The following is an 18,356-nucleotide window of genomic DNA, read 5'->3' as shown; positions in this document are numbered from 1 at the left end:
AACCTTTGGGGACAAGTGTCCAATTTTAACTACCAAAAGAAATTTCATATATCCTTAAAATCTTGAAAGGGGACAATAATATTATGTTATACTTCAACTGCTGCACGTAGATAACACAACGATACTCATATGTAAATTTTTGACTTACCTCATTGACCTTCACTGCTTGCATGACAATGGAAGCATATATTTGGATCCTTGTAGCATCGTCTACATCAGTTAGAGCCCTAAATCTTGGATCTAGGGCACAACTCTGCAAAGAAACTGCTGCGTGTCCTTGTCATTGTATCTTTTGTCTAGGTCTTGGGAGATTGCCACCTTGACTGCCTTCACAAGTGCAGAGTCACTTTCTTGCACTTCCATTGCACTAATAATACGATGTTTAAGAGGAAAAATCATTGATATGGTAGGTGCTGCTTCATCGCACAATATCGTTGTAATGGTTTTCATTGGTTTGAGCAGTTTGAGAATATCCTCTGCATTTGATGCATCATCCTCTGATAAAGTGTTTAAGTCCGTCTCCCTCTGTCTGATTTCCTTACTTAATTGAGTAGCTACAATGGCAGGCTGCTGCTCTAAAAATCGATCAATCATATCATAAGAACTATTCCAACGTGTCTGGACATCATGGATAAGTTTGTGTTTAGGAAGCTGCAACAGCTCTTGTTTGGATTTCAGCAGGGTAGTAGCAGTTGTACTGCGATGGAAAAACGAGACAATGTGCCGGATCCTCCCAAGAAGGCGTGACATCTGATGAACTTGCAACCTTCTCTGGGTTGCTAGATTTATAGTATGTGCAAAGCACTTGATATGTGGTGTGAACTTTGCCTCTTGAATAGCAACATCCATGTTAGCAGCATTATCTGTTACTATGGGGAGTAACTTGTGGGGCCTTTCCAGTTGCCATTCCTTACTGGCATCAACCAGTACTGCTCCTATATTTTTACCAGTGTGAGCAGCAGGGAGGGCGAATCCTACAAAGGTCTAGAGACCGCCAAATGATAAAATAAGCCTTAAAAAAAAGCTAATCCTACAACAGCAACGAGACAAAAAAACGCGACCCCCCCCCTCAACTTGTTGTCGCCCCCGGGGCTGCTCTCTTCGAGTTTCTCACGTTAACCATACAATGTATCAAGGCCGACTCGGTATCGTGTCCGCGGGTCGTGTAAATTTATTGTTACAAATCCATGAGGCTTTCTTTGAGCGCGACTAAAGAAATTTTTAAATTTATTTAAATCCATATCGCCACCACACCAGGTTTGATGAATATTTCTCAGCGTGTAAACATCAACTCCATTGAATATCGCAAGAAGATTACAGTTATCCCTGATTACTTTTGGTATTTGTGTGTAACGTTGAGTAACATAAATGACATCGGTGTTTTTATGACGACCTCGTGAAAATATTCTTGCAGGATTTTTTTGCTTGTCCAGCATCACATCATCATACACTACTAGGTTATTTATTTCCCCGTTAAGGTCTTCCACGGACGGAGCTTCTTCAATATCAGTTATAAATTCAACAACATCCTCGCCGTCTTCACTCAGCGCTTTTGCACTCTCATTAAAATCTTTTATAACATCATAACAACGTTGATCATCCACAGACGGAGCTATCAAGTATAGTTTGTCCCATTTCATCCACTTCATTATCATGTTCAGCAACAGCTGTGTTTTACCTGATCCTGACGGTCCTATGATGATCATCCTAATAGAGTTTGGTAGCACTGAATTATGCTTGACTGGTTCTTTCCTTCGCGTCGCAGAAAAATCAGTGATCTCCATTTGTATATAAGGAATAATAATTATGGATCTATATTGTGTGAAGTGTAAGGCACGAACCCCTACAAACGACATAACAACCATTACAACAAAAAATAACAGACAAGCACTTTCTGGTAAGTGTGCGCAATGTGGCACAAAAAAATTTAGATTTCAAAAAAAAAACAAGGTGGTGACATCGCAGCAACCCTCGGACGACTTCCAGGTACCCCTTGGGCTAAATATCCCGGAGAAAAGCATCTCCCAGGATACAATTACTGCGGTCCAGGGACACGACTAGATATCAGACTTGATGAACAGTCTAAACCAAAACCTGGCGAGTATCCGATAAACGCTATCGACGCAGCGTGTCACATACATGATATTGCTTATCGAAGTAAAGATCTACAAGACAGGCATATCGCGGATGTGAAATTAATTCATGCACTAAGCGCCATAAAAAATAAATCATTTAGGGAGTCACTCGCTAATTGGTTAGTAAGATCAGCGATGAAATCTAAATTAGTAATCGGGGCTGGATAATTAATAACGATGCAAACAAGTCCAAGGACTTCCAACGCTAGTGTTTCCATGCAAGCGATTTATTATTCCCCAATCGGATACTGGAGAGGTAACTCAGCAATTAATAAACTCGCCAACGCGGCATCAGTAACACGCGAGGTTGCCAAAAAATGGCTGTCAAAACAAGCAATATGGCAAATCTACTTACCACCGCCGAGACAAATCAACTTTGCACATTTTGATGTTAGTGTGCCCAATGAAGTTCATCAGGCTGACATACTATTCCTGCCTCATGATACTGTCCGTAGAAAAACATACAAATACGCGCTAACAGTAGTTGATGTTGCCAGTAGATACAAAGAAGCAGAACCGTTAGCGACTAAAACAGCGTCCGAAGTCGCCTCTGCGTTTAAACGAATTTATCAACGAGGACCTCTAAACTGGCCACGATTATTACAAGTTGATCCTGGCAAGGAATTTCAGGGCGCGGTGTCATCACTGACAAAGCAGCATAACGTTACCATACGACGAGGACATACTGAAATTCATCGGGATCAGGCAATTGTTGAGCGATTTAATAGAACACTCGCTGAGAGATTATTCGGATACCAGTACGCGAGGGAATTCATTTACAATACACGATCTCGTGAATGGGTTGCAAGACTGCCAAACGTGATCCACGCACTGAATAATGAAATTACCAGAACAACAAACATGAAACCTGTAAATGCAATCACAAAAAAATATATACCCCCGATCACTAAAGTGATTCACGGACATGTTTCAACGCAGCCAACGACGCTAGCGTCCCCGTTGCTGGGTAATGTCACCGTTAGGTATTTATACGAACCCGGCGAACTCGAAGGAGGAAAAAAAAGAGCAACCGATCCAACATGGAGTGTTACCACACACAAGATATCCAGCATAACCAGATCAACTGGGAGAAACGCAATCTACAGATTAGATTCGACTGCTCCTCAGCGTGGATTCACACGCGAGCAACTTCAGGTGATCCCCGCGGATACACAATTACCACCTCGATCACTTAAATAACTGCAGCAACACCTCTGCGTCGATTACACTCAAGACAGGTCAGCATTACATTTTCACGCGTATGACCGCGATTGCTGTCTATTCTATCCACGGTAAATTGTCTTGGGTCGTTTTTCGGATACTGCCACAGCAATAAACAATTACAACTCGCACAGTGATTATTCTGACGCTCACGTAACGACAACACAGCGTTGATATCCAGGTTAAACTCTCTATTATTTTTCTTGTCGCTTTGTCGGTAACTGTCTAATTTTTTTCTTATTTGATCTTTTTGCGTTAACTCAACAACGGCTGACTTCGTTGACGTATCTAATACAATTCTTCGTAACTGAGCCATCTTTCTTACTCTGGACACGGCTAAATAAACTAAATTTGACCATTCAATGCGGTCATCAACGATCCAAACAGTTGTATCAGAAATAGTTAATCCTTGTGCTGAATGAATCGTCATAGCATATCCTAGTGTCCACGGTGATTTATTTATTGCTAATGCATCTTCGACCGCATCGACGTTAACTGTTACTATATCATTCAATACTAAATTTTGTTTCTCTGGTTTTCCGGGAATATCAACATCAGTATTCTGCAATCGTGTATCATCTGGTCTATAACATAACGGCACTTCCAACGTTGGAAATTTCTGCCGCTGTAACTGAAATAGTCGCCGCTGAAGTGTATCTCTGACTGATTTTCTACTTGCAACAATTAAATCATCTGGTTTCCACGCCGTTAAAAAGTTATCAAATGAAGTCTCTGGAATTATTTCACGCATTATTTCACATTGGACTTTATTGGTTTGTAGCCTAATTAGTTTTTTAAACTCCTTTAATGTGTCATCAAGCGCTCTGATGTCATCACGCATTTCCTCGTAATAATCAACAAACCCTCGTAACCACTCGTGGGGGGATTCGCCGACAAATGGCGGTGGTTGACCATGATCGCCGCACATCACAACTGCGGTATTTTTCGTTAACAACCACGTCAGAAACCGTTGTAATGTATCCAGCGGCACAGTGTCTATTTCATCCCAGATGATTTTCTCCGGGATATACTTCGTTCCCATTCGCGTAGGAGTCCATGTACCGCCGCTGTATTTGAAAAAGCCGTGATAAGTGCAGGCCTTTACTCCGCGTTGTATCATTTCTCTGGCAAGTCTGTGTGTTGGTGTTAGCACGACCAAATCAGAACCGCGGAATAGTTCGATTGCACGAGTTGTCTTACCACATCCTCCAGGTCCGTTCAAATAAACTGTTCTGTGTCTAGCAATTGGATCGTGCACAGAAGGTCCCGATGAAGGTGTCCATGACATCCCTGTTGATTTCCGATATTCATCTTTAATTTCAACATCAGCTGATGCGCAGTACGAGTGTAATTCTTCTTTTTTTACTCGCCATGTTCCCCATTGACCATTAGATGTTGGCAAATCTAACACAGTCAAATCGTCTTCGTGAATATAAAACGAATCTGTCGCAACTCTTGCCACGAAGGGAACTCTATTCACCATCGACAGTAAATTTATAGAAACATAAGCCAGCATAGAGGATCTCAAATGAGTATACTGAGCTGAATCACCGTCTATATAACTAACAACTGTTCCTAATCGTTTTCCGTCCGGGATTATTATGTCCTCGCGGGAGCAGAATGTATCTTTCGCAGTAGTATCAGCGATAATGAAATTTAATTCTTCCTCATCCATAATTAATCGACTGTGATGTCGTTTATGATCATATGCTCCGCCTTGAGTAAATTTACCTATCAATCTTCGGCCGAGATCTTTACAGTTGCGCTCTTCCTCGGACGTGTCCGCAGTTGGTAACCAAACTGAGGTTTGTTTTGAGTAACAAATAATCCCCGTACTGACAGTAATAGATTTTAATATTCCTTTATCAACCATAAACCGCAACAACGGAAACGGCACCCACTTCTTTTCGTGGAAATGTCTGCCAAACCAAGCATAATTAATAGGATGTAACCGTGTTGCAAATTCGAACGATTCCACGTGAGCAAATCCAGTCAGGTCAAAATCAGGTAAAGGTCCGTTAATAGCTACTCTTGTCATTAAATTTGTGGGATGTCCAAACCGCGCAAAGTATTCAGCGCATTCACCACGGCCAAGAAAACTTCCTGGATAGCACGCAATCATATCCACCGATACCATATTATCACTAACAAATACACTATTCCATAAACCGCCGTGTCCGTATTCGATGCAACTCTGCTGAACATTCTCGAGAAAACTCTTCATGGTTGGTTTCCAATTATTTTTTTGTCGTGCTATATGTGCGGCAACACTTGGAACAGTAAAACAATTAGTTAGTAATTGATCAACTTGCTCAGTTGAATATTTTTCTGTGAGCGCTTTCATTTCATTTTGTAACTCCACAGTTCTATATATTTCTCCGTTCGGGGTCACGAACTGGTCATAATCACCAACTTCAGAACTTCTAAACAACCATACCGATACCGGATCGGTTTTACTCATTTGATAAATACAATCAAACATACCCGCGGAATAATACCTTATAACACGATCGCGTGGAAATATTTTAACTGATTCCGTCCAGGCGTGGCTGTTATGATCAATAATTGTTATTGAAGCTCCACTACGGTTGTATTTCGATTTATACAATTCCTCGCCTGTTAGCGATAATACCGTTATAGGAAATCTTAATAATTTTTCTAGCGCGGCAACATCCTTAATTGACGCCCCTACATCTTTGACTCGATTAGCCCATGTTGTTATTTTATTTTTTCTGATCTCAGTTAGACCATTTCCACGTGCTGCGTTTTTAAAATGTTCCATTACTCGCTCAGCTACACAATTTAACACCACTGATGTTTTCATTGGCGTGAGTTTATCTACACTTGGTTTCTTTATCGGATATATTCCGTAAACGACTGCAGTTACTGGATACGATCTGGCGTAATACGGTATATCAACCCCCGTCAACATTCCTGGTCTAGAATTATTGCTCAACAAAATAGTTTTCCTTTTAATGTCAAGGATAGGATCATTTTTATCACGGATAATCCACGTGTCATCGTCGTTTTCGTTGACCACTTTGACAATAAATTTTATCTGTATGAAATATCTTCTATCGTCGAGATACCCAATTATGTTACGCGCGATTGTATCGTTCATGGTAGCATCAATGATAACGCTCGCGTGAGCGATGCTAGCATCGCCAAAAGCTCTTCGAGTTTCGGGGATAATTTTATATGTCGACCACACATGTGCGGCACCATCACGACGAAACTCTTCCTTGGCATTCTTGATAACACCAAGCAGTTCTTTTAACTCTCTTCGTCGTACATCGCCGGTTAACCGGTCAAGATCGAATCGACCTCGGGGAAATTGGAGATTTCCAGGTTTTATTCTGGATAGTCTTTCAAAACTCATTATTATAATTACGACAAGTATTTAAATAGACAAATATATTATATAATGAACCATTGTTGCTGGCTTCGACTTAATTCATCAACTCCGTGTAACAAACCCTGCAGGGGGGAATACTGCGGACAACACGCCCAACAAGTAAGAAATGGAAGTTTAGGACCAATACCGTGTATCCGATGCCACGTTGGAGTTAAAGGAAAAACACAATTATGTGCACGTTGCGGTGGGAAACGATACCGCGAGCTTAAACGATATTATACTAAAAAAAATAATATTTCCGCGGTTGATTTTCATGAGCGTGATTACATAAATAAGTTTTCAGACAAATTATGAATTAGATAAATGATTTGCTTATAGTATAATGAATCAAGAATTCGTCCCCGAACAAGAATTTGTTCCCGAACAAGAATTTGTTGCACATCCAACTATTAAAAATTATGAGGCAAACCGAGATGGCACGGTGCGACACTGCAAGCGAAGACAACCAGTTGGTTTTACAACTAATGTTGGTTATCGTCAATTTACTGTATACAGAAAGGGCTATTCATGTCATCGTTTTGTCTATGAATGTTTCCATGGAGTGATCCCGACCGGGTTTGTCATTGATCACATTAACGGTAACACCCTTGATAACTCCGTAGACAATCTTCGCATGGTCACCCAGAGCAAGAACTGCCTACTGGGTAACACAGGGCGTTGTAAAACAGTTGCAAGAAGAGCTATCAAATCCACAAACACAATTACAGGTGAAGAAATTGTATTCCAGTCAATGTGCGCCGCTGGTAGGTATTTCGATATTTGTCGATCTGCTGTACGGTATGTCGCAGCTGGGATCCACAAAACAGCATTGTCCAAAAAATTAAATCAAAAAATCACATTTTGTTATATCCCTCTTATCATTGACGATAACTCGGATATGCAAAAACTACATTGAAAATCTCTGATTTCAAAAATCTCTGATTTCAAAAATCTCTGATTTCAAAAATCTCTGATTTCACACGTGTAAAATGTTTACATTTTTCCGTATTAGATAAAAAAAATGGTATAATAATATGAATTACGAAAACATAAAAATCGTAATTGATGAAATTCAAAAATTAAAACAGCGGGGTTTTAATATTTTAACAGACCCGGCCACAGTTATGTCGGATTTTGAATCCTTGAATGAGCTATCAACGAAGAAGAATACTCTTCCTTCCCGATATAGGTTCATTAAAATGCTGCAAAACTGCATTTATAGATCACTTGCCGAGATCACCAACGAACAAATATCCGAATTTATTCCACTGACGCGTGCAGTTGAAAGTATTCGTTGCACACTATCACATGAATATGAGACTCGAAAATTAATTAATTCCCGAGTGAGATTGTTAAAAAATCAAATAAAGAATTCAGACGCGGCAATCTCCGATTGCTCTGAAATGCAAGCATTTCCAGAAATGCAAGGACTTCTGGATACATTAAGCATTTCTGAGAAGTCAGAGACTTCCCTGGAAGTCTAACGTAAAAACGCTAGCGTTTTCAGAAACACCATTGTGAGTTTACAAGGGTAAAAAAAAAGTATTATTTTTTTTTTGTCTTTGAAATTCTACTATGGAAACGCTAGCGTTTCTGGAAATATGCAAGCATTTCTCAGGAAGTCCTTAGATTTTTAAGATTTGCTTGAGTGTTTCTGCGGAAATACATGAATGAGAATAGTTCATGATGTGTTCTTGGTCACAAAAAACTGTGATCGTGTGATACTTCTGTAACTGTTCCTGTTGCGGCCGTGTCAACAAGAAGTCTTCGTTGCCGTGGTCGTCAACGACTATTTCGACATCCGAATACTGTTCCGGGAAATCAAATGCGGTCTTGATTGCCGCGTTGAGAATTTGTTTGTCATGTATGCGAACTCGGACATGGATATACTCGCGCATTATACACAACTGCAATTTTTTTAAATGAGAAGTCTTAAGACGAAAATCCATTAGGATTTCACCAGCAGGTTTATACTCACAGTCTCACCACGCAGGTCCAACAGATTCCCGTGTTGGTCGACGAGTTTAAAATTTATCGTTGACAACCACGGATTATTACACCGCAGATAGACCACATTGATTGGTTCTTGCACAATCAGAAAACCAGGGGGGTCTTTTGGTGTGAACGTATACAGGATAAACCCCTGCGTCGCCGTAGTATTATCTGATGCGCTGTAGCTACCGTCAATGACGTCACATACAAGATTGACCGCGACCACATCTGTGATATTTACGATCCCCGGAGATACGTGTCTGCCATCGGATGCTGTACTGTTGTCGTGTCTTAAAATAACAGGTTGTGGTTTTATTTTCGCATACGCGGCAAGAATATCTTTGAAAGATTCCGCGATGAGATCCTGGACTGATTTTCTCAGTGTGTGCACGTTATATCCAGGAAGTTTAAAATCTGAAATATCCTTCACGGGAATACCAAATAGGGTTGCAAAATTCGATCTTTTTCGGTTTCCATAATCGCCCTTGAGATCCAGTAGATGTTGAATTACTTTTTGATTCATAAATTCCATCGTGGATACGAGTTTGTTTAGTTTTTCTATGGTGGTGATAATGTTCGTGCGAGAATGCAAAGCATTCCGAGAACTGCTTGCAGAAACGCTAGCGTTTCCAGTTCCAGGTTTTGTTATATCAGAGATATAATCTTGGAAATGTCCCCGCAACAGGTCTAGCTGTTGTTTATGTGCTTGTTTGATCGGATTAAAAAAATGAGCTTCTATGTCTTCTGGCCGGTAATTCCGGAATCTCCCGTCTTCGAAACCTACCCCTATTATATCCAAGGGGAGTCTATCTGATGTTGAAAACCGGGCTTGGTCTGATCGTAATTGATCTGGAAATAATAAATGCTCACCGTACACGAGGTCGTGTAGTTCTTCCTTCGTGGTCTCGAAATCCGACTTCGATGGTGGCGGTGGACCCGGTTCGACCTCGGGTCGTTCTCGTGGCCATCCTAATACGGTTCTGATTGAGCTGTTATAAATATCCACGGCGTATCCCGGTGTTGAGATTTCAATGACCGCAGACAGCGTTGGTTCGTGCGCGGCTATAGATATTTTGGATTCCTTGCCGGTGATTCGTTTTATTTGGCGTTGTATCTCCGCGTTGATTTCTTCGATCTGATAACTCCCAGTGGGTAGCGTAATTGTATCCCAGTCGAATTCGTCAGAGTCGGCTTTGGTTTTCCACGAAAACACAAACGAATTATTCGGCTGCTGACCGGAAAATGATGCTGACCTGATATTGGGCCAGCTGTGATACGCACTGAGCTTCGACAACGCGATTTCGTTTACGGGTATTGGAGTTCGAAAATTAATGCTGAATTCTGGTGTCGTCGAGGACACTGAGATCATCGTTGTTTTTACCGGCGTTGTGTTTGTGACTATTTGCTGAAGCAGTTCCTGTGGCGTTGCCATCAGTGACATTATTTATTTGTTTAGTTTTCAAATAGTCATTGTACACATCTGACATTAGTTTGAATTCAGAATCTGATATCAACGCGGCGTCGCTGGATTGCGCGTCTAACGATGATGATATCAGCGATGATAATTTCTGGTATGCGGTCGTGGCTGTATTTAATTTTGTCGTGTAATCGTGTAATTTTGTGACCGCGCACGAGGATATTTTTTTTGCTATGATGCCGAAAACTCCTGCTGTTGCTGTAGCAGCGGAAACAGAGATCGTGGCAGCGACTACTGCAGTCACTGGAGTGACCGCTGATAGTATTACTCCCGCGGATGCAACAACGGCAGATACTGAATAAACCATAACGTCTAACACTGTTATGCGTCTGCGGTATTTTTTTACTTTTTGACTGGTTACTTCGATGACAGTTTTTAACTCAGATTGCCACTCACGGACTTGATTATATCGATATTGTTGAGCATCTGGAAATGTTTCAGATTTCAACGTTGACATTATTATTTAAAATCGCTGCCGATTTTCAATTACGCGGTGACCAATTGAGGTGTTGAAGCGACGAATTCCAAACAAAACCAGTAAGATGTTGCTGTTAAAGTATCGTCGGCGGCTTCAAGCATAAATGTTTCCTCGGTTCCGCTGTTTAGTATTACAGTGCAAACCCCGGAATACTTATCGGTGGAATGTCTCCAAGGATATGTTGTGAAGATTTCAAATTTAGCGGCTGAAAACACAGACAACCTGTAAACACCGGTGGCTGTTGCTGTATATTTGATAGTGTTGTTATTTTGTCGTGACCATGTTGCGAATCCCGATGATACCGTGAATACGATGTTGGTGATATGCCCGGGAGTAACTCCAGTGGGAACTTTAATCAAACTGGTTTTGTTAACGATCTCAGGAATACCCGATACGATATTCTGCTGTGTTTGTTTGATCGTGTTAATGTTATTTTCTATTATCTGAACCTGATCTGAAAAACTTTTTTCCGTTCTGACTACACCTAACCGGGTATTAATCTTATTGATATCGTTGGCGTTATTAGTAAGATTTGGTATGATTTCAGAAAGTTTCGTGTCGACGACTGGAGGATCCCCAAAGAACTTATCCACGGCCTCATCAGTTTTTGAGAAGTTTCTTCGAAGTCTTGTAAACGCGCCCACGTGAACATCATACTCTGCACGCAGCGTATTTAGTTTACCGTTGACGATGTCCACGTATTGTTTGTTTGACGCATCCTGGTCGGATTCGGGATTTGCTAACGCGGTTATTTTGTTGCCGCTCATGTCAAGTCCGCCGGTCATTACGTCGCCGGATTTTGTTACTTTGTCGCTGACTAGGTCAACAACGAGTTTGTACTGCGCGTCGACGTATTGTTTGTTTGCTGCATCGTCGTTCGAGGCTGGATCTCTGAGTACGGTTATTTTGTTTCCATTCATGCTGAGTTCGCCTGTCATCGTGTCACCGGCTTTTTTCACACATTTATCAACACCTTTATCAATACTGTCTTTGATGCTTGCGATTGATATGTTCGAGTCCTTGATGCTACCACGGTCAGTAAAAACGGGAAAGTTACCAGGGATAGCTGTACGAACATTACGGATTAAATCATTCCACTTGATGTTGCTAGTTTTTAGTTTTCCTTGCTTGTCCTGAAAAACAGCAACTTCATCTGGGTCAACTCCAGCTAGATTCAAAAGATTATCGACTTCATCTCGGGTCGCATATTTTGAGAGATCAGCATCTGTGCCAGGTTTGACTTTTCTTGTGAAAGGTCTTCCGTAAATATCCACCATTATTCTTATTGCTGTTTTTCAAATGCGAGCATGAAAATGCTAAGCATTTCTCGATGCGGTATATTCATGCACTACTCGATGCGGAGACGTTGCTGGATTTCTTGAGATTGCATCAAGAACATTTAAAACCTCGTTTCCACAAATGGGCGGATCAATTAATGTTTGTGTTGGTAGCGTCGACTGCCACACTGGAATTGAAAATCCTTTGGATTTCTTAGAAAATCTGCTGTTGAGAGTGCGAGGCACTCCGCGGACATACCTGAGAAACTCAGTTGGCGGTGCTAAACCGTACGAATCGAAATAAATAATTCCACGTGGATCGATCGCGTAAGCAACCCAGTGAGTTCCCGGACCATCTTTGTTGTCGAGATTGATAATGCCAGTTTCTGGATTATTCGGCCGCGTCGGTAATTGATCTCGCATAAATACTCCTCTGAAATGTTTTATACGCAATTTTTTAACAGCATCGAGTAAATCAAAATTGCTCAACGGCGTTAGAATTTTTTTGGATACCATGATGCGGGAGTTCCTGGTAGTCTTAGCCCTGATCCGCGAGTGGATCTCCCCTTTTTTTTCTTATACCCGTGTCCGGTTGCTTTCTTTAGTGCCATTCCAGCTGCGGTTCCAACTGCACCTAATGCTGCAGCTTTTGCTACGGCTGGTGCTGCCGCGGCAATCAACGCCGGTATTGCTGCGAGAAGAGGAAATATTCCACCGGTTTTGGTCATGTCCTTGATAGCTGCAGCAGAGAAATTAAGTCGGACACCGGTTTTTGCTGTTAGTGCCTTATTAAAATGTTTAATCTGAGTATTAGTCAACGACAGCTTGTTTGGACCACCAACAAGTTGATCTCGTTTTAGTGTTATTGATGTCCCGCACGTGCTTGCGTTCTTCGATTGCAATTTCTTCGTTTGACCGGAAGTCAAGGTGACATTAACGTGACTGTATGACATTATATTTCAGAAACTAATCTAATTGTTACATGTTTTCTACTGGAGCGTCAATAACTCTCATTCGTCCGCCAACACCTTCAAGCAGCATTGCTTTATCGGAGAGTATAACCGCGACAGCTCTAAAACCACCAGGAATTGCAGGTGGACCAACAACTGCAGCGGGAAACTCACCAACGTTAGCCTTGAAGTGTATATCAACGACAGATTGTTTTGTTAGATCAAGATGTTCCAACGAAAAGTAATAAATCGGATACAACGATATGAAATCCAGTTGTGATATTTGCAGACCAGTATCGACATTTTGATCGCGACCCATAAATGACATCAGACGATGATATGCCCGCGCGACCTGATTGTTTGCATAATCTATCAGTATGTCCTCGGATGGTTCTTGATGCCCGTTTATTCGCAGCGAAACATTAGTGACAGCAAGTTTGTCAAATATCATATGCGATCGTGTTTGGGAATTCAACCTCGCATTAGCCTGAAGCGCAACAAAAATATGTCGCGGCGCTGATATTCCCTGTTGTGATGATATATGCCACGTAAACTGCCCAGCACCGGCACCCTGAATGGAATCTGTTGTTGTTGTCAACCATGATAACAAAGATTTGCCGCCGGTGTCCATGAAAGAAAGTAACCGCTGTTCTTCGGCGAGTGATGGAGTCATAACTGGCATCCATAACGCAAGCTTGGATAATACTACTTTACCAGCAGCAGCACCTTCGCGCCAGATAGCGTCATTGTCATCACCCTTTCGGTTAAGTACAACTGTATGATTGGCTCCAAAAATAACCTTTCTGACATTTCTGCAAAATCCAAAGATGTGAGAGAGTGGAATTGCGCATGAAAATCTCCTATTAGCATCCTTTAACATCGCCTTGCGCGTTGCAAAACCTAAATTGTACTCTGGACTAGGTCTTAATATTGGAAATGCAGCACCTGGCCTGGCCGCAAATCCAGCAGGCTGTGGGTCTACAGCAGTGTCTTGTGCTGTTTGTACTGGAATAGTAGGTCTGTGTTCGGGATGATCAGAATTATCCTTGGCGAACATCATAGTCGGACCAGCCGATCTTGTGTAATCATCGGAGTATCGTGCCAATCCCAGGATTGTTGTAGCAACATCAGCGTTATCCTGAATTATTTCAATTTCTCTTCCATCAATGCTGTATGAGGCACTTTTGAACAACGCCATGATACCATTGTTGACAAAACCAACTCGAAGATTACCGTCGTATGCTGCATCATCGTCAACATCTCTTACAATCATACCCGTGACTTCAAGAAATGCTTCCGCGGGTAGGAAATATCTACTTGTGTCCTGAACTCGCAATTCAATTCGTCCGCGTTGATTAGGCACGGTTGCCTCGTACGAATAATACTGAAAATCATGTACAGAATCGTCTTTGAGTATTGGTGCATCCATGTCAAATGCGGGATCGGATATACGTTTGAACATTTTATATAAAAGTTATTATCTTCTAAAACGAGAACCACTTCGGGAAATTCCGCTTCCTAATATCAGACTCGTATTTATTTGTTCAGGTATTTGAGTTACAAGCTCTGCAAGTTTTTGATTGGCAGCCTGATTTATTACTTTACTGACGTCCGCGGGCATAAGTTCAGTACTGGCCAGTTTCACCGGTGGCGGTTTTTTTGATCTACGAGTTAACCGTAACAGTCTATCCTTGATTGACGCGAATGCCTTCCCGGCGAGATCACCAACAGATCCAAGGGCTTTATCCTTGATAACATCAATAGCTTTCATCGACAATTGTTTTGCAATCGGTAATGCCTTAGGGGCTATTCTTGAAAACAAACCAGTAATTGTATCACCGAGACCATCTCCGTAGGTTGCTCTGTAGACTGGTAATCGCGAGTTCACTACGCGGACCTGCAATACGCTAGCGTGTCCAGGCTGAGAATTGTGCACGATCATTTTATTTAATTATTGTTTCTCTAACTAAATTTGCTAGTCGCTGTGGTAACCGTCTGCGAGTTCATCAATAAGTCCCCGGTAGATGCCGATATCCATAATACCACGCTGAAATAGTCTCTGACAGATATCTGCGGCCTCATTTATAATTTCTGGAGAGTTGTTTCCGGCGCGTCTTCCTCCTATGAGAACTTCCAACCGTGATACGTCATTGACGATATTATCAGGGCAGGGAATAAAACCGGATCCTAAACCGCTCCCGGATTTCTCTCCAGGGTCACTAAAAAATTCCTCTTTGGTATCCCCCTCCGAGGATGGCTGTGGTTGTTGTTGTTGTGGTTGTGGTTGTTGGCGTTGTTTATTTACTATCTCTTTCACTTTCGCATTAAATTTTATGTATCCGGGATCGCTTACATCAACGGGTAAATCCTGCATGCCAAAATATACCGCCTTTGCCCATTTCCAGAAGGTATTAATTTTTTCTTCATGTTTTTTTAGTAAAAAATCTCCTCTGTTATTAAAATTTTTTAAAGTAAAAATGGGAAGATCCCCTCTTATTTTTTTAAAACCGGCTTTCGTAAACCACCCCCGAGGTGTTTCTTTCTCGGTTTGCTGCAACGGAGGAGGAAGCCGATATAATTCTTCTGTTTCTGTTGGCGTTGCGACGACTTCCAGTTCTTGTTCTGTTGGCGTTGCGACGACTTCCGGTTTAGCTGTTTTCCGAGTTGGTTTTTTATGTCGCTTTGTCTGTCGCATTTGGACATCAAATCGATCTGATCCTGACATATACTCTCGATAAAATACATCACTGGTATCTAACCGTTCGATACCCTGTTTTATTTTATAAATTCCATCGAGAAATTGTTGCTTAGATATCTTTTGATTAGGATCTTTTATAAATTTTTCTCGAGAGTGATATGCCCTAGCAGCGTCAGTACCAAAAGCAATTATTTCATCTCTATTTCTGACTGGACGATTTTTAATTTCATCCACAAACCCTTCAACGAAATCCGTTTTATAATTAAATCCTTTGATCGGTTTCGGTTGAGCCTTCCTAAGTTCTTCTATCGCTTGAAGAAGACTTTGTTGCGGTTTATCAGGATCAGGTTTTCCTATGATAGCAGTTTTTATTGTTTCAGTAGCTTTGGTCACGGGTTTAAATAATTCCTCCGCGGATTCTGCAAAGCCTTCCCGTGCTTGCTGTCTTAGTTGTAATTTTTGTCTGACACTATCACGGACAGGAAGAAATTTCTGAATTGCTTCGAGACGTTCTCGAGCTAATCTAGTTGTAAGTGCTTCTCCAATATTTGCCATTATTTATTTGCCAATGATTTAATTTCCCGTGTTACAATAAATTTACACGACCCGCGGACACGATACCGAGTCGGCCTTGATACATTGTATGGTTAACGTGAGAAACTCGAAGAGAGCAGCCCCGGGGGCGACAACAAGTTGAGGGGGGGGGTCGCGTTTTTTTGTCTCGTTGCTGTTGTAGGATTAGCTTTTTTTTAAGGCTTATTTTATCATTTGGCGGTCTCTAGACCTTTGTAGGATTCGCCCTCCCTGCTGCTGTGTGAGACTCGTGTAAAGGTCTCGTTTGAAGAACAAAGCTTTTCATGCACCATTCCTTATCAATCAAGTGAGCTGTGATTGTTATGTAACTCTCTGTAGCCCTTGAAGTCCAACCATCTGTAGTAATGGCCACTGATTCTGCCTCTGATATGGTGCTTTGCACTTCTTGTCTGGTGTGAAGGTATAGGTCTGGGATAACTTTCTCTGCGCAGTGTGTTCTTGATGGGATGATGTAGCGAGGTTCCAGGTTACGAATCAGATTTCTGAAACCTAGCGAATCAACCACTGAGAAAGGGCGCATATCATGTGCAATAAACGTCGCTATATGCTTAGTGATTGTCTGTGATCTTTGCGATGATGGAATTAATGGAGACTGAAAAACTTCAGTCAATCTGAGCTGACCAGTGGTTGTTGGATGTGATGGCTTAGGAGTAGGAGAAACACTGACCTTGGGAGCTGAAATCTTGTCATCTTTAAAAGGAATTCCAATGGCAGTGGTTGGGTGGTGCCGTTTTAAATGTGTAGACATATTTGTGGTGTTTCCAGTATTCCTAAGAGCTGTAAAACAGTTTGCAAACACACCTGGACTTGTCTACTTTTCTTACTCCATTCTCATACTCCAAAGGATATCCAAAATAGTTCCAGGCCGATGATCTTCTAATCGCAGGTAACTCGAGTTCAATTTTTTCGGCCTTTTGCGTCTGCTCCATTTGACCGGATGTTGGAATCACCTTGGTCACCCCGCTGTTTGTAGTTCATTGCATGAAAGCATCCCAAAGGTCTTAGTGATTAAGAATAATCGTAAGTTCTATCACCGGTTCCACACCCATACCGATAGTTTAGTCCCACGCAAAGAGAAAAGAATTGACACTTACATTATTATAATAATTTTAAGAGAAAAATTTTTCCTTCAGAAACTATTATTAATTTATGTCTTTGATTATATTTTTAAATTATGGTATTATTTAAAAAACAAAAAATAATGTAATTTCCTAGCACAAGGAAACTCTTATCTATAGAACTGGTCCGGGTGCGGGAACGGAGATGACTAACTGAATCTCACACGCTATACTTCCTGTGTATACAAAGCAACTACCGCGACAGTTTGGTCTAATGAGCTCCTAATTTAATTATCATAACTGCTAAGATTTATGTAGCTATTATAAGGTAGATATCGTTTTGTATTGATTCTTCACCTTGTGTATCGATATGTGTATCGAAATGGCAAAAGTATCGATGCATCGATGAATCGTTTCACCCCTATTAGGGAGAGGCCATTTAATTGTGGGAGGGGGCAAAGACACGTTTTGAAATGTGTTTCTTGATCTGACTTATATAAAGAACCCTGTGCCATTCCTTTTCTTGCCTTAAATAATTTGCGTCAGCTATACTATAACATCTCGTATTTCAAAACAAGGCACAATTACCTCCTTATAAGACAGGAAAAATGTGGCATTTGATAGGTGTTTAGCCACCGAAAAAAGCAAAAGTTGAATGAGAATGATGAGGAATAATTGTTATGATAGGGAAAAGCGTGATGGAAAATTTCAGAAGAAAATGGACAAAAACGGAATGGCTGAATTATGATGAGGAAATGAACACTATGTAGTGTAGCTGGTGTACGTAATTCACAAAAACAAACACACAGAAAACATCCAGTTTTGTTGCGGGATGTTCAAACTTTAAAATTGAATTGGTAAACATACATGAAAGCTGTGTGACATTGTTTTGTGAACAGGACTAGTAAAGATTTGGCAGGACTAGTAAATTTCTCAATATACTATTTCTTCTGGCTACAAAGAAAATTGTTTTAATTTGAGCCCTGAAATGGTAAAATGAATTTAAAAAATGTATGAATACTGTATACATTTTCATGAGTTTTTTATTCTGTTATTTGTTTTCTAAACCTGAGTAGTTTTGG

At 41.1% G+C, this 18,356-nt stretch overlaps 1 protein-coding gene across 1 annotated transcript; it reads right to left on the bottom strand.

Annotated features, from left to right (window-relative positions):
* Positions 1 to 240: 240 nt before the first annotated feature.
* On the bottom strand, positions 241 to 16,964 carry LOC149774870 (E3 SUMO-protein ligase ZBED1-like). Its single transcript, XM_089944672.1, has 2 exons — positions 16,550 to 16,964; positions 241 to 974 (listed from the first exon to the last, which is right to left on the bottom strand). Exons 1-2 carry the CDS (start codon positions 16,962 to 16,964, stop codon positions 241 to 243), a joined length of 1,149 nt encoding a protein of 382 aa, XP_089800798.1.
* Between the last annotated feature and the right edge of the window lie 1,392 nt (positions 16,965 to 18,356).

This window comes from Sinohyriopsis cumingii, unplaced genomic scaffold (genome assembly GCF_028554795.1).
Source record: "Sinohyriopsis cumingii isolate HCF-2022 unplaced genomic scaffold, ASM2855479v2 utg000127l, whole genome shotgun sequence".
Classification (NCBI taxonomy): domain Eukaryota; kingdom Metazoa; phylum Mollusca; class Bivalvia; order Unionida; family Unionidae; genus Sinohyriopsis; species Sinohyriopsis cumingii.
The sequence above is the reverse complement of the archived record's forward strand: the minus strand, read 5'-3'. Positions and strand labels throughout refer to the sequence as shown.

Excerpts from the sequence above, each read along its gene's own strand:
- LOC149774870 (XM_089944672.1), bottom strand. The coding sequence starts at position 16,964 with ATGTCTACACATTTAAAACGGCACCACCCAACCACTGCCATTGGAATT. Across the intron at positions 975-16,549 it reads AGTGGCCATTACTACAGATG|GATTCGCCCTCCCTGCTGCT; the intron begins GTTGGACTTCAA and ends AGACCTTTGTAG.